The 15,217-nt window shown below is 45.0% G+C and overlaps 1 protein-coding gene across 1 annotated transcript in view; it reads right to left on the minus strand.

Moving 5' to 3' along the window:
* The window catches only part of CFAP221 (cilia and flagella associated protein 221), a 72,510-nt gene that overhangs the window by 32,127 nt on the left and 25,166 nt on the right, over positions 1–15,217 (minus strand). Inside the window, exon 4 of the mRNA XM_021708804.1 lies at positions 11,080–11,183. Within this exon, the coding sequence (XP_021564479.1) occupies positions 11,080–11,183 (104 nt within the window). The remainder of the gene's footprint in view (positions 1–11,079; positions 11,184–15,217) is intronic.

Raw genomic sequence — 15,217 nt, forward strand, 5'->3', positions numbered from 1 at the left:
ATGTGGTTTCGATTTGCATTTCTCTGATGATGAGTGAGGCTGAGCACTTTTTCATGTGTCTGTTGGCGGCCCATATACCTTCTTCTGAGAGTGTCTATTTATGTCTTTTGCCCACTAGAATTCGGGCCTGGAGACTTACCGTGATGAGGTGAGATACAAGCCCTGAGGCTTTGGGATCCACGTTCACTTCTAAATGTCCTGGGAAGAACCAACTCCCGCTTAGCCACAGCAAATGAAGATTCACAGGGCACAGATGCACAGACAGCTAACAATCCCCAGGACTTGTTTTAATCTTTTATTCCCTTCTCCCTCCAGCAAGCTTTTTTGACTGTAGCTAGAAATAAGTGGTAAAATCAAGTCTTTTGGAATCTACTAACTTTACTTTTCGTCCCCATGCAGGAGATATCCAAGACGCAGACATCAGGAGCAAGACAGGGCTGCCCCAGGGCTTGGCCTGTGCTGGTGGGGAGCAGAGGATGCTGGGAAAATTAAGCCGGTTCAGAAGTTCCTTTTCCATCAAGCATACAAGCTACTGGCTGGGAGCAGTGCGTGTAGCACAGAGACAGGGCCTGTGGGGGGCAAAGCTACTGGACAGGAAGTCAGGAGCTTCAGGAAGTGCAGCTCAGGGCACCCCCCCTTGCCCATTGCTCTAGCTGGAGCCTCGCCCAACAAGACCCTTCGGCAAGACCTGTTCACTCTACCATCCGCCCCACCATCTCCAAGGCCATCACCCGTCCAAGCCAACCTCACCCTCCCTAAGGGGCTGCCTGCATTCGCCTTGTGCCCCTCCAACCCATTCTCCCCTGGGCAGCCAAAGAGTCCCTTTAGAACAGCCACCAGACAGGCCACCCCAGGCCCAAGCTTTTCCATGGACCCTCACCCCCAATCCTAGCCTCCACCTACTCCAGCCCCAGACGGCCTCTCCAGGGGGGCGTACCTTCCTCTCCCTACTTCCCCAGCCACTCTGGGCTCTGGTCTTTCCCTTGAATGTGACCATGCCAAGCGTGCTCCAGCCTTGTGACCTTGGTGTAAGTTGCTTTGTCCGTTTGAAATTCTCTTCCCAAGTCTGGCATCTCTTTGTCAACCGGGCCTAAGCTGACATGGCTTTCCCTCACAGAGGCTCTTCCTGACAATCCAGTCAAGAGCAGTCATCTGGTCGCATCACCATGTTTTGTTTTTCTTCACAAGCATTTTTACTCTAGACAATGTCCTTTTTAGCTTGTGGTCCTGCCTCTCGGCCCGTCCCCCACCACCCCCGACTGGAATCTCTGCTCCAACACAGCAGGGACCGGTTGGGTCTTGTTCTTTACGGTCTCTGGTGCCTGTGACGGTGTCTGATGCCCAGCAGGAACTCAGTAGTTATTTAAGAGATGAACGGATGACCACAGGAAGGAAGTGAGCCCCGCAGAAACCAAGCCCGGAGCACTTCCAGTGAAAGGTGATAAAGTAAAACTTTGACTCAACTACATTCCTTCAAAAGACACCAGAGCAATCAGGGAAAAAAGGCCAGACATGGAGAGGGGAAAAAGTTTTCCATTAAACACAGGAAACGACTACACCCCAAAGCACAAATAAGAAGCGTGACTGCCAAATACTGTAAACCGAGGTGTGCGAGCACGCTGAGAGCCAAGAGGGTTCAGATTTCCCCAAACATACGACTGATGATCCCGAAAAACATCTCCAACTATCCTTTGGTTAAAGTGACAAAATGTAGGCATGGCCGGGTCTTGGAGAAGCAAGGATAGTGACCAAAGACACCCAAGCCCGACATCACAGACTAGCAGGGGAAGGGGCTGAAGAAGCAACTCTGTAGCCACAGCACATCTACTGCCTGGGACCTCGGCCCTACTTCAGAAGGAGGCTGGAGGTGACCTAGTGGGGGGACTGGGGACCGGTGGCCACTTCATGGTGGCTCACGGCACAGGCGACCTAGCAATTCCTGTGAGTCACCTGGTCCGCAGGAGCACGAGGCAGTCATGGAAGACATTCTCTCAGGAGGCTCGAACACACAGACTGTGGGACCAGGCTCCCTGTTTTCCAAGCCCAGCTCTGCCATTTCCCGACAGTGTGCCCTGGGGCAATTTGCCCAAATACTCTGTGCCTCAGTTTCCTCATCTGCAAAGTCGACACAATAATAGAATCTACCTCATAAGAGTTGCTGGAGGTTAAATGAGTTATACATTTGGAGTGGTGTCTGGCACATGGTAAGTACTATGTAAGAATTATCAGTTATTATCATTATTATTATTATTATTATTATTATCCCTTCTTTAACACTATTCTGCTGGTAGCAGGCCCTATTCAAAGTTGAAGAGAAACCAGGTGCGGTGGCTTATGTCTGTAATCCCAGCATTCTGGGAGGCCAAAGTGGGAGGATTGCTGGAGCCCAGTTCAAGACCAGGCTGGGCAACATAGGGAGATCTCGTCTCTACAAAGAGTGAAAAAATTAGCTGGGTATAGTTGTACATGCCTATAGTTCCAGCTACTTGGGATGCTGAAGAGGGTTGATCTCTTCAGCCAGGTGTTTGAGGCTGTGGTGAGCTGTGATTGTGCCTCTGCACTCCAGTCTGGGTGACAGAGTGAGATCTCGAGGCAAAAAAACCACAAAAAAAACAAAAACAAAGTTGAATCAAAACAGCACAAGTATTATGTATATAAACTGAAAAATTAAAATCAATACTTGTTTTTTTTGGTTGTGCCATTTTATTATTATTATTATTTATCATAAAGATGTGGGGCACAATTCAGGGTTAGGTATACAAACGTTGATTGTGCAGGTACCCTTGTTGATGAGGTATGCCCTTCCCTCCTCTAGCAGTTTCCCTCAACTGCCAATCCCACCCCCCTCCCCTAACAGTTTCCCATTGCTGCCAAACACTTTTATAGTATTATAATTGTTCAAGGTCCGCTTATGAGTGAGAACATATGGTACTCTATTCTTGGTAGAAACTGAGTGTGATCGACTCCAAATCCATCCAAGTTGCTGCAAAGCCCATATGTTTGTCTTTCTTTATGGCTGCATAACATTCCATTGTGTATATGTACCACATTTTCTTTATCCAGTTCGGCTTCGATGGGCAGCATGGTTGGTTCCATGTTTTTGCTATTGTGAATAGACCTGCAACAAACATACGTGTGCAGGTATCTTTTTTGTAGAATAATTTGTGTTCCTTTGGGTATATTCCCAAGAGGGGAATTGCTGGGTGATATGGAAGGTCAATTTCTAGTTCTTTCAGAAATCAACACACTGTCTTCCAAAGACGCTGCACTAGTTTGCATTCCCACCAGCAGTGTGGAAATGTCCCTTTTTCTCCACATCCTCGCCTGCATCTGTTGTTGTTTTATTAATGATGGCCATTCTTACTGGGGTTTGGTGGTATCTCAGTGTGGTTTTGATTTGCATTTCTCTGATGATGAGTGAGGCTGAGCACTTTTTCATGTGTCTGTTGGCTGCCTGTATATCTTCTTCTGAGAAGTGTCTATTCATGCCTTTTGCCCACTTTTTAAAGGGGCTGTTTGTTAAAGTTAATACTTTCTTAAGGAAAAAAGGAATAGGACAAAATCAAGTAAAAAACCACACATCACAAGAGTCCAACTTCGGCACACAGGTGGTTTACCAGAGTCTTAAAGAAGACAGACAGCATGGTTTTGCCACAGACTGCAAGGAAGCAACATGAGCACGCACTAGAAGGAGATGAAAGGAGAGCTGGTGGAGCTCAGGAAACAAATGGAAGAAGAAAAGGAGCTGTGACTGAAGCAGAAACGGCAGCAAAAGAAACAACCAAACACATACGCACGCACATGCACACACCACACGAACATATACACAGACACACACCCTGAAAACACAGGTAAGGACATGGCGGGCAGGGATGAGAAATCCACACAAAGTGAAATGATTGCAAAGGAGATAGTAGATACTGAAGGCAAAGGAGAAGCAGCATGTACACATAATTGATATTCCCGAGGAAGAGAACAAAGCAAATAGAACATGAAAATATTCAAGGTTTTAAAGTTAAAACTTTTCCTAAAATAACAGAAGTCATTTTTCTCCAGATCAAAGGGACATGCCATGTTCCAACACCAATACATATCCCGGTGAGTTACCTAACCTCAAGACTAAGGAAAAAAGTCCCAAGGGCATCCAGAATTCACCTTGAATGTGGAAAGATTCAGCCCAGCCTCTGATCTCCTAGCAAGATCAAAGCTGGGGAACAATCAGCAAAGTCTAAAAATTTCTGTGGTAACGAAGTTGTAAGCCAAGATTTTTGTTTTGTTTTGTTTTGTTTTGTTTTGAGTTGGAGTCCCACTCTGTCACCCAGACTGGAGTGCAATGGCCTCTCCCGGCCACCGCAGCCTCGACCTGCTGGGCTCCGGCCATCCTTCCACCTCAGCCTTCCGAGTAGCCAGAATTACAGGCACGCGCTACCATGCCAGACTGATTTTTTTAAAAATTTATTTATTGCAGAGATGCGGTCTCGCCAAGTTGCTCGGGCGGGTCTCGAACCCGCAGGCTCAGGCAATCCACTCACCTCAGTCTCCCAAAGCGCAGGATTACAGGCTGAGCCACCGAGCCCCACCCAAGATTGTTACACCTCGCCAGTTTGGCCTTCCAGATCGCAGGTCACAGAAAGACACTGTCAAGCACACAGACACCCAAAGCCTGTGGCCCCCAAGCACCTCTGGTTAACAAACCACTAGGTGACAACATCCAGACAGTCAGAGAAAGAACTAAAGAATTTGGGAATGGAGAGCACATGAAATAAAGAACAGAGGTGAAAGCCTTGGCTCTGTTTCAATATTAACTAAGTAACTGTAGCCTTTATAGTCACAAAACAGAACGTAAATGCTGGGGATCTATACAACACAGAAGAGCACAACGGAAGTGCAAGTTGTCAGAGCGCACGGGTGCTGTTTCCCGGCTTCTCCATCTTCTGAGGCCAAGTTTCTGGCTGAAGGTGGAGAACGGGGTTGAAGAAGATGGTGGTTCTGACAGCTTGATACTGTCATCATCTCGTTTCTTCGCAAACTTTAGGAGTGAATATTGCATGTATCAAGGAAGTTCATCAGTTCCTTTGGCTTCACTCGTCTGTCTTCGGTCAATATCAGGCGACAACAACAATATTTTTATATATCCTATTACAGTTCTCCCTGTCTCTGCACCATCGTGTGCTTGTAGCCTCTCTCGCCTCTTTGCAGACAAGCATGGAGAGGCGTTTGCAGTGATGTCTGGCAAATAGTCATTTCTGGGGTGATGAGATAATTGAGTTTTTCAGCTTAGGTTTTGTAATTTTTCACAGTGTTTTAATTTTTAAAATAAACATATATATATATATATATATATATATATATATATTTTGAGTTGGAGTCTCACGCTGTCGCCCAGGCTGGAGGGCAGTGGCACACTCACGGCCACCCCAGCGTCGACCTGCTGGGCTCCAGCGATCCTTCCACCTCAATTTCCCATGCAGCCGGAACTACAGGTGCACGCTACTGCCCCCAGCTAATTTTTTTTTGATTTATTGTAGAGACAAGGTCTCACCAAGTTGCCTGGGCTGATCTCAAACTCACAGGCTCAGGCAATCTACTCGCCTCGGCCTCCCAAAGTGCTGGGATGACAGGCTGAGCCACTGAGCCTGGCGCATATTTCATTTTTATTTTTTATCTATTTTTATTTTTATTTTTTTAGAGTTGGAGTCTCACTCTGGCACTCAGACTGGAGGGCAGTTGCACACTCCCGGCCACCGCAGCCTCGACCTGCTGGGCTCTGGCGATCCTTCCGTCTCAGCCTTCCAGGTAGCCAGAACTACAGGTGCGTGCACTACCACGCCTGGCTAATTTTTGATTTATTGTAGAGACGAGGTCTTGCCAAGTTACCCAGGCGGGTCTGGAACCCTCGGGCTCAGGCAATCTATTCGCCTTGACCTCCCAAGTGCCGGTATTACAGGCTGAGCCAACGAGTCTGGCCCATATTTCTTTTTTTTTTTTTTTTGAGTTGAGTCTCATTCTGTCGCCCAGACTGGAGTGCAGTGGCCGCTCCCAGCCACCGCAGCCTCGACCTGCCGGGCTCCAGTGATCCTTCCACCTCAGCCTTCCGAGTAGCCGGAATTACAGGCATGCGCTACCACGCCCGGCTGATTTTTTGATTTACTGTAGAGATGAGGTCTCACTGCCCAGGCGGGTCTCAAACCCGCGGGCTCAGACAATCCACTCACCTCAGCCTCCCAAAGGCGCGTGATTACAGGCTGAGCCACCGAGCCCGGCCCATATTTCATTTTTAAAAGGCATTTCTAAAATAAAAATTTACGTTTGACTACCCTGTTTCTCCCACACTTTCACACCCAGAGTAATTCTCATTTTCCTCTGTTGCTGCTATTGCTTGTTTTTGGCACAGCACCTACGCCAGACCAGTGCCAGGGGACCCGCCGAGGCGCCTGCTCTCCATCATGAAAGCTGGCATTCCCTCCCAGCCTCTGGGAGACAGGCTTCCCAGCAGGGGAAAGGTCTGAACCAAGCCATCCCTGGCTTCTCCCTGGGCCTCACTGGGCCCAGCACTTCTCCATGGGCAGTCGAGGTAAGAGTTTGGCCAAGGCGCAGGTATTGTTCTCAGGGTCACATTCACTGACCGCTACTGTGGTCAACTGAACTCAGCTAGCTCAGACAAACTAAATGGTTCTCTAGGACAGAAGACACCTTGGGCCCTGAGGGCAAGAGGACGATACAGACTTGGATGAGAATTATTCTTAGTTTCTTCAACTTTTCTCTCATGAAACAGAATTTTCCTAAACTCTTAGTCTGTGACACAATTCTACTTGTCTCCCTGTCCTATTTCAAGGCATCCTAGTGTTATTACTCCTCCAGCTTAGTGTGGCGGTTGAAAGTCTGGGTCTAGAGTCAGTCAGACCCTGTTGCCCTAGGCTAGTCTTCCTCAGCCTCTCTGTCCTCAGTTGCCAAAAGGTGGTGATGAGAATCCCCTTCCTTCACGGCTGTGGGATTAACGGAAATAGGGCATGTGATATGCTTAGCACAGCACCTACCATGGGGTTAACGATTAGTACATGCAAGCAATTTTGTACACCATGCCAGCCACATTGTGTACAGTCACTGCTACCCATCAAGGGCATATTGAGTGTGTGACAGAGAATTGCTACCTGCCTATCTAGCTTTTCCTGCTTTCTCCAGTATGTAATTATTAATTAGTACCTGTGTCCCCTAAAAGTTAGGGAACGCATTTATGTCTAGTATACTAACTGTCCTTAATTGTTCTCTCTTCCCCACCATTAGGTTTGGTGCTTTAGAAAATCCTTTACAAGCTGATCTCTTGGCGGTTTCTCTCACTCATGCCAGCTCTGGTGGCATGTGACCCTTCCTTTTCTCCCTTCTTTCTCTAATAAACTTTGTCTGAAAACTCTAAAAAAAAGTTGATCCTTGATTTTACTTCTCATGAAGTTATTTTTTAACTCTGCATATGGTCCCTGGTTATTTCTCTTTGCTGAACTGAAAGATCATCAGGAGCCCTTTGCCGGTGTAGTTCACTCATGTCTACTTGTTTAAAGTAAAACTTGCCAAAGATCTGTAATGTCATCACGGTAATGTCGCTGGGAGGAAAAGTTGGGGCAACCTTCCCTACTCACGTTCCTGTCTGGATGGCATGGCTCTGTCCTGGGCTCCCAAAGGCTGCTGGACCTGGCAGGTGAAGCTTGTTATGTGGTAAAATACCTCAGCCAGGGACCAATGGGCCTTCGAAGAAATAAAGAGGCAAAAGGGACTTAACACTTGCTTCCTTTTGAAACTGAGATAGGAAAACGCTGGCGTGTGGACAGTACAGTGGCAGATATTACCAGGAGGAAGAATGAGACCCCCCTGAGATGGGGTGATTGGATTAGAGGGTGAGTCCAGACCTGCCACAGGAGTGGGAGAAGCATGTAGGTGCCTTGGACCTTGGCAGGCAGGATACGGTGTTCTTTGCATCCTGGTGCCCATCCTAGGGAAAGGGGGATTCACTCTTTGCTGGGACGTGCTGCCTGCTGGGTTGGTGGTCCTCAGGTAAACCTAGAACTAGGAAGTGGCCTGAGGTCAAAGCAAGGGCAGCGACTCTGGGATTACTGCCAAATCAATACAAAGTTGGAAGAAATTTGCATTTTTGGAAGAAAAGGCAAAATATAAAATTATTTGTAAGTGGCTTGATGTATTACTCATAACTGAAAAAAGAGAATGAACTTGAAACTGAGCTCTTGGTGATAGCCACCAAGGACTTCTTGCCATTTTATGCTGTAATTTACCATTTATATGAATTTAATGCGTTCTTTAGTGTATTTGCCAACAAGAAAATGTTCAGGATCACAAAATAGTCACAGGTAGACATGTTCAACATTTTTTTGGTGGCATTTGGCTGTTCTCCAACACTAATAAGATCTTGGCCAAAGTTATACATTGCTGGCTCTTCCAAAATTATCAACAGAGTGTTCTCAACGTTTTAGCGGAATATGATTTAATGTCAGTAGTACATAAACTTGTTTTCCCAATCTTGGGGAAAAACTTGGCACCACCAGAAGACTCAGCTTCTGATGGGCACGGGGCACACCTGCATCTTAAGAAAGTCCAGTGGGAAAATGGCCATTTGAGTTAAAGTTGAGGGCATATTTTGTAATTGGAATTCACTTTATGCGATTTTTTCTTTTTTTTTAAATTAATTTTTATTATAAAGATGTGGGGTACAATTCAGGGTTAGGTATACAAACACTGATCATGCAGGTGCCCTTATTGATGAGGTATACCAGTGTGCATAGACAATGCTTCTAGTTCCAGAGAAGATGGGGTGCTATAACCTACAGACTAGAGATGTTCCCACAGTCTTTTAGAAATCAAGTACCAAAGAAGTGCTTGAAACAGAGTCTACAAATACACACGCTCATTGTGTAAAATTAGCCCTCGGTTCTTAGCCTATCTGGACCCAGTTTGTAAAATGGAGGCAACAGGCCTTATGGCCACAAAGCAATCCATTGCTGTCCAGCTGCACAGCCTCTGAGTCAAGTCAGACACCGGCAGGTCAGGAAAGCCAATGAGAACAAAGTTCACCCTGGGCACATACCAGCCCATACTACACACACTCTCTACACAACCAAGGCTTCTACACTGAGGGTGACTCCAAGTCATCACTAAACTCTGTAACCTCAAAAGTAGAACAGCCAAAGGTGCACTGATAACATCACAAAGTGGAAACCAAATCAAGAAAATCCCTGAGAGACCAGTGGACCAATAGATGCCTGAAGTCGCATAAAACAGCTACTAAAGAGGCTGATGGGTTGAGCCTCTGTGATGTTTGGAAAGCCATGTCTGCAACCCCATTCAAACATGAAGGTCGTTTACGATGGCAAAAGCAGAATCTCAAAAGTTTAAGAGCCCCGGTTTATCTTCCTTCCATCGTTCCGTCATTCTCTTCTCTTGAACCACCCTCTTCTGACTTTCCTTCTTGGTCTCTATTCCTGCCTCCACTTCCCCTTGCTGTCCTCTGAGTGCGTGCCTGGGGCTCCGTCCTCAGTCCACTCCCCTTCTCGATCCACACTCACTCCTGGGGTGGCCTCACATCCAGTCCCACAGCTGTATGTTACATCAACACCTGGTGACACCCAAATTTATGTCCCTAGCTCTCACCGCTCTCTCAACTCCAAACTGGCACATTCACTTTATTTTCACTTAAAGAAGGAATTTAAAATACTAGCAACAAACAAAACACCAGAACAACCACAGAAACCTATCAGAAGGATCGAAGCACCTCAGATATCACACATTTGTCTGAAATAATTCACGCAGATAAGTGGCTGTGCATTTTACAATCTGAGTGCTCAGGGAAAGGCCTGAATAATTTTTTCAAGTGTTTCACATATAGCTGTCAGTGAAATTCTGCTCCATGCTGTATTTTCCTACCTACACGGTCCCCAGGCTTTGATTAGGTTGTGTTTCAAAACCCCTTTGGTAAATTAATATTCTGGGTGTTAGGTCACTGGCTCAGTTCAGGCTCTCAAGGCCTACGTGAGTTCATTACAATACCATGAGTTCCTGGCCTGTCTGTACCCACCTCGGTCACACCTGAATGCTGCAGACACAGTCTAAAGATAGCTCCAATCACGACTGCTCAGAAATCCTAGCCTATGGAATTTCACAGAACTATGGACCATTAGGTGGGGGCAGGACCTACAGGAAGGGCTATTATGAGAATACCAACTACACTTAAAATCTTGTTCAGTATAATTTTAGGAAACATTTATTTTCCTCTCTTTTTAAGGCCCAAATAATAAACTTATTTTCTCTGAAAAGATGAGTCTTGTTTCTCATAATATAAAGAGTAGTTACATTATATTTAAAAAATCTCAGATGGCTCCTGGTTCTACATCTGTGTACATTTCACAGTTGAGAATTAATTCAAAGTTTCTGCTTTGAACACTCATTTGTTGGACAAAATAAGAGTTGTAAACAAACTAATATCCAAACTTAAAACTATTTTAGCATTCACAGTAGACCACTGTGGACAGATATTTAAATCCCAAACCTAAATACCAAGAGACAGACACTGGGAGGCGGAAATTACTTCAGGTGTGAGATCTCACTTTTAAGTGCCCTCAGCAGCATAGGGCTCTATGCCCTTTGGGGCATGCAAGACAGCTTGTCCATGCCACAAATAAGACAAATTTATTAGACTCTTCACTAAGATTCTGAAAGCCTTGGAAGAAATAAGATTCCTATCTTATCTGAAATTGAATGAAATGGCAAACCAAAATTAGAATTAGGATGGGTCAATTTCTGATTTTAAGGTTTGACCTTGAAAGAAACTTAGACATTATTATAAATTATCTGCATGACACAATATACAAAAGTGTCCTAATTCCCAAGTGTCCAATTCCAATTGACATTATGTCAGATATGCAAAATTACTGTTATATATTTTAAAATATGATGATATGTTCAGATGTGGCTTATTCTTGTTTTTAGAACTTGAGGTCTACTTTTCAAATCCGCTCTGGTTTTTTTTTTCTGAGAACTTTAAGGGAATTGGAAACTTGAAACCTTGACTCTCCTTACCTGATGTTGGCTCAATAGCAAAGGCTTGATGAGACTGAATCAAAGTGATATGGAACTCGAAATCTACAGGGCAGCTGCACTGCAAAGGAATAACGCAAGTTTTGCTGCAAAACAAAAAATGAAAAGTATTATTTATCTTTATAACCTTATAACTAGGTAGCAAGGAATAGAGATGGAAGTTATAAAATAAACAACAATGACAGTCAATGCTTGCTGATCTGGTATTTCCTGTGTGCCAGGAGCTAGCCTATGCATTTCCCCTAGAGTAACTATTTTAATCCTATGAGGTGGTGCTATGATTATCCCCACTTGCAGACACAGCAGCCAAGGCACAAGAGAGGATAAGTGTTCTACACAAGGTGACGTGGCTAGTCAGTGGCAGAACTGGGATTCAACACAGGTTAGCTGTGCTCGGTGTCCACATGCCTAAAACTACATCCTTGCTGCCTCTCAAGAAGAATTAGGTGTATCCTCTGGACACTTGGAGTGATCTGGGAAAGGCCACCTCTACCACACAACCAGGCCTCAGGGAACCAAGGAAAGGCAGAATAGATGGGCCTTGTAGAAAGCCCGGGACCTTCACAGAACCTGGAACAGACAGCGTAGACAAAGCCACACTTTGGGCTGTGTTTGATTGACATATGCTAGAGACTCTATTTGGTCAGAAGTCTAGTGATGCTTAGGGAACCTGGAGGGGACTGTGTATTCAGAAGTGCTCTGTCACCCCAAGACAAGGCAGATTTCTAAGCAAGCTTGAGGCTGTTGCTTACAGCACCACTGGAGCTGTGGCAGCAGTGACACTTTTGGGGGAGCCCCATTCGTCCCACAGTGCTGCTTCCTCCTTCCATCAGGGCAAGCCCAAGTCAGCCAGAGTTGATCGTCAAGTCAACCTCAGGAAATGGAGCTTTTCAGGGTCACCTGGCATCCTACTCAGTGCTCCAGGCAGATTATCATTCCCTTTTCAGCAGCAGAAAATTGAACAACTTCTTTCAAGGGACTCTGCCACATCCTCCCTTGTCCTCCAACCAGCAGCCAGCTCCTTCATCCTCGACTCTGCCTCTCTCCTCTATCTCAAAGCTCCCACGCTCTCACAGCCCATCACCACCCTCCCGCTTTGGAGTGGGCCTTGCCTCTTCACCTTTTGGATACTGCTTCCCTGCCAACTGGTAGTCCCCTCATATTTTCCAGTTCTCCCAGGGGGACATGATTGTGATTTGGCTGGAGCAGAGCTGCCAGGCCAGCTAGAATCTGCCTTCTGGGGTGGTATCCACCCTGACCCATCTGTCCATGGACTTCTCCCATCACAAGAGGCTGCCCTGCCTGCCCAGTGCCTTTCTTCCCTGGAGACCCAGAGTTACATAACGTAACGTCTGAGTCCATTTGGGTCCCTAGCGTATCCCAGAGTCCCACACAGACTAAACTCAACAAATATTTGTTGGAGCAAAGTAAAATAACCTTTTTTTTCTGTTGCAATTTTGGAAATATGGCACAGCTCAAATATAGCTTTTAAAGGTATGCTTAAAGCATTTTTTAAGCTTTAAAATATATTACGTTTTAAAAATCTGCGAAATATTTCAAATCAAAAGAAAAATATTATATAAAGAGCAATAAAATAAAGATGCCTTCATTCATTCCAATGCTCTATCAAATCTTTTGCTCTGGCTACCTGTGTTGTATTTTTAAAGAAATAAGACGGTACAGGATTGAAGCTCCCTATACATCCATCTTCCATTCTTACCCCTTCCTCCCTCCCCAGGGGTGACCTCTACCCTGTTTTCACTGTCTCCCATTCCCATGCATTCTAATAAGATCACTACATAGGTATGTACTCATACAATACATCACGGGGTATTGTTTGCTTTTGACACTATTGCTCTGAAACTTGGTATTTTTGTTCAGCACGATACTTCTGAGATTAATCTGTGATGACACACGAGGTGCTGCTCACTCACCTTACCTAGTGACGAGCACTTCATCTATGTCCGTGCCACACTTGGTGCCTCTACTGTCCTGCTGACGGGCATTTAGCTCGTTTTCACTTTCTCACTATTGTGATGTGGCATGAAGATCCTAGTGCATCTGTAATAGAGCTACTCTATTTGTATAACTGGACAATGGTATTGCTGGTTCGTGGCAAAGTAAAAGTACCAAGTTCACGAGACATGGCCAAAATGTTTTCCGAAGCCCTTTACCAATTTAGACTTCCACTAGCAGCACAGGTATTGCATACCAACATTTAGGATTTTCAGACATTTTAGCTTTTGCCTGCCTGATGGAGGTGAAATGGCATCTCATTTTTCTTTAATTCTTATTTCTGGCTGGATGCGGTGGCTCATGCCTGTCATCCCAGTGGTTTGGAAGGTCCTGGCAGGAGGATTGCTTGAGCCTAGGAGTTCAACATAGCGAGACCTCATCTCTATAAAAAATTTAAAAATTAGCTGAATGTGGTGGTACACACCTGTAGTTCCATCTACTTGGGAGGCTGAGGCAGGATGATCACCTGAGTCCAGAAGGTTCAGGCTGCAGTGAGTTGTGATCATGCTGCTGCACTCCAGCTTAGGTGACAGAGTGAGACTTTGACTCAAAAAAAAAAAAAATCTCATTTATTTGAGGTTGTGCTTTTATTCCTGTGTATCTGTTTGTGTTTCGTCTTCCATGAATTACCTGTGTATATCCTTGGCCTATTTGTCTTGTCCTCTATTGACTTATAAATTCTAATATTAATTTTGTTAATTATATTAATTGCAAATATATTTTTCAAGCCATACTTTATTTTTTTATTTACTTATGCATTTTTGTTGAACAGAAGTTTTATCAGTCTTTATTTTGTAGGGAATTGAAATCCATCCCAAACTATAAACACGTCATGCCTCTAATTTATTCAGGTTTAATTTTATGTCCTTCAATCAAATTTTATAAGTTCCTCCATAGTGTGCTTGTACATGTTGGTTAAAAGTTTTCTCTAGCTGTCTTGGTATATTTGATCTGCTGCAACAAAATACTGAGTGGTTTATAAATATGATAAATTTATTTCTTATAGTTCTGGAGGCTGGGAAGTCCAAAGTCAGGGCACTGGCAGATTTGGTGTCTGGTGAAGTCCTGCTTCTTGGTTCATAGATGACTATCTTCTCCCTGTATCTTTACATGACAGAACAGACCAGGGAGCTCTCCCGGTCTCTTTTCTAAGGCCACTAAGCTCATTCACGAGGGCTTTGCCCCCATGCCTTGATCACCTCCCAAGGGCATCATTTTCTTTTTTTCAACTTTAAGATTTTTTTTTACCTTTTAATTTTTCTTTTAAAGATGTGGGGGTACAAGTCAGGGTTAGGTATACAAAGTTTCATTATGCAGGTCCCCTTGTTGATGAGGTGTGTCCCCCTCCCCTGGCAGTTTCCCACTACTGCCAATCCCTTTCTTATAGTATTATGATAATTGTTCCACTTATGAGTGAGAACATATGGTACTCTGTTCTTTGTTTCTGTGATAGATCACTGAGTATGATCGACTCTAAATCCATCCAAGTTCAAAGGCACCACTTCTTTTTTTTTGAGTTGGAGTCTCACTCTGTCATGCAGGTTACAGTGCAGTGGCACCCTCATGGCTACTCCAGTGTCGACCTGCTGGGCTCTGGCGATTCTTCCGCCTTAGCCTTCTAAGTAGCCAGAACTACAGGCACGTGCTACCATGCCTGGCAAATTTTATGACTTATTGTAGAGATGAAGTCTCGCCAAGTTGCCCAGGCAGGTCTCAAACCCGTGGGCTCAGGCAATCCACTTGCCTCGGCCTCCCAAAGTGCTAGGATTATAGGCTGAGCCACTGAGCCCAGCCATGAGGTTAGATTTCAACATATAAATTTTGAGGGGACAACAAACATTCAAACCATATCACCAGATATGTTACAGCTTCTGTTGTTATTGTGAGTGTGATTCTTTTCTTTTATAATTCATTATTACTGTGTATTGCAATGTTATCTATATTTATATGTTGATCTAAAACCATGCTAGAGTGGATTCCTGAGCCCGTGGGTTCGTGACCCGCCTGGGCAGCGAGACCTCATCTCTACAATACATCAAAAAAAAAATCAGCCGGGCGTGGTAGCGCATGCCTGTAATTCCGGCTACTCGGAAGGCTGAGGCGG

Source organism: Carlito syrichta, unplaced genomic scaffold, assembly GCF_000164805.1.
Source record: "Carlito syrichta isolate Samal-C Ts95f unplaced genomic scaffold, Tarsius_syrichta-2.0.1 Scaffold64138, whole genome shotgun sequence".
Lineage (NCBI taxonomy): Eukaryota > Metazoa > Chordata > Mammalia > Primates > Tarsiidae > Carlito > Carlito syrichta.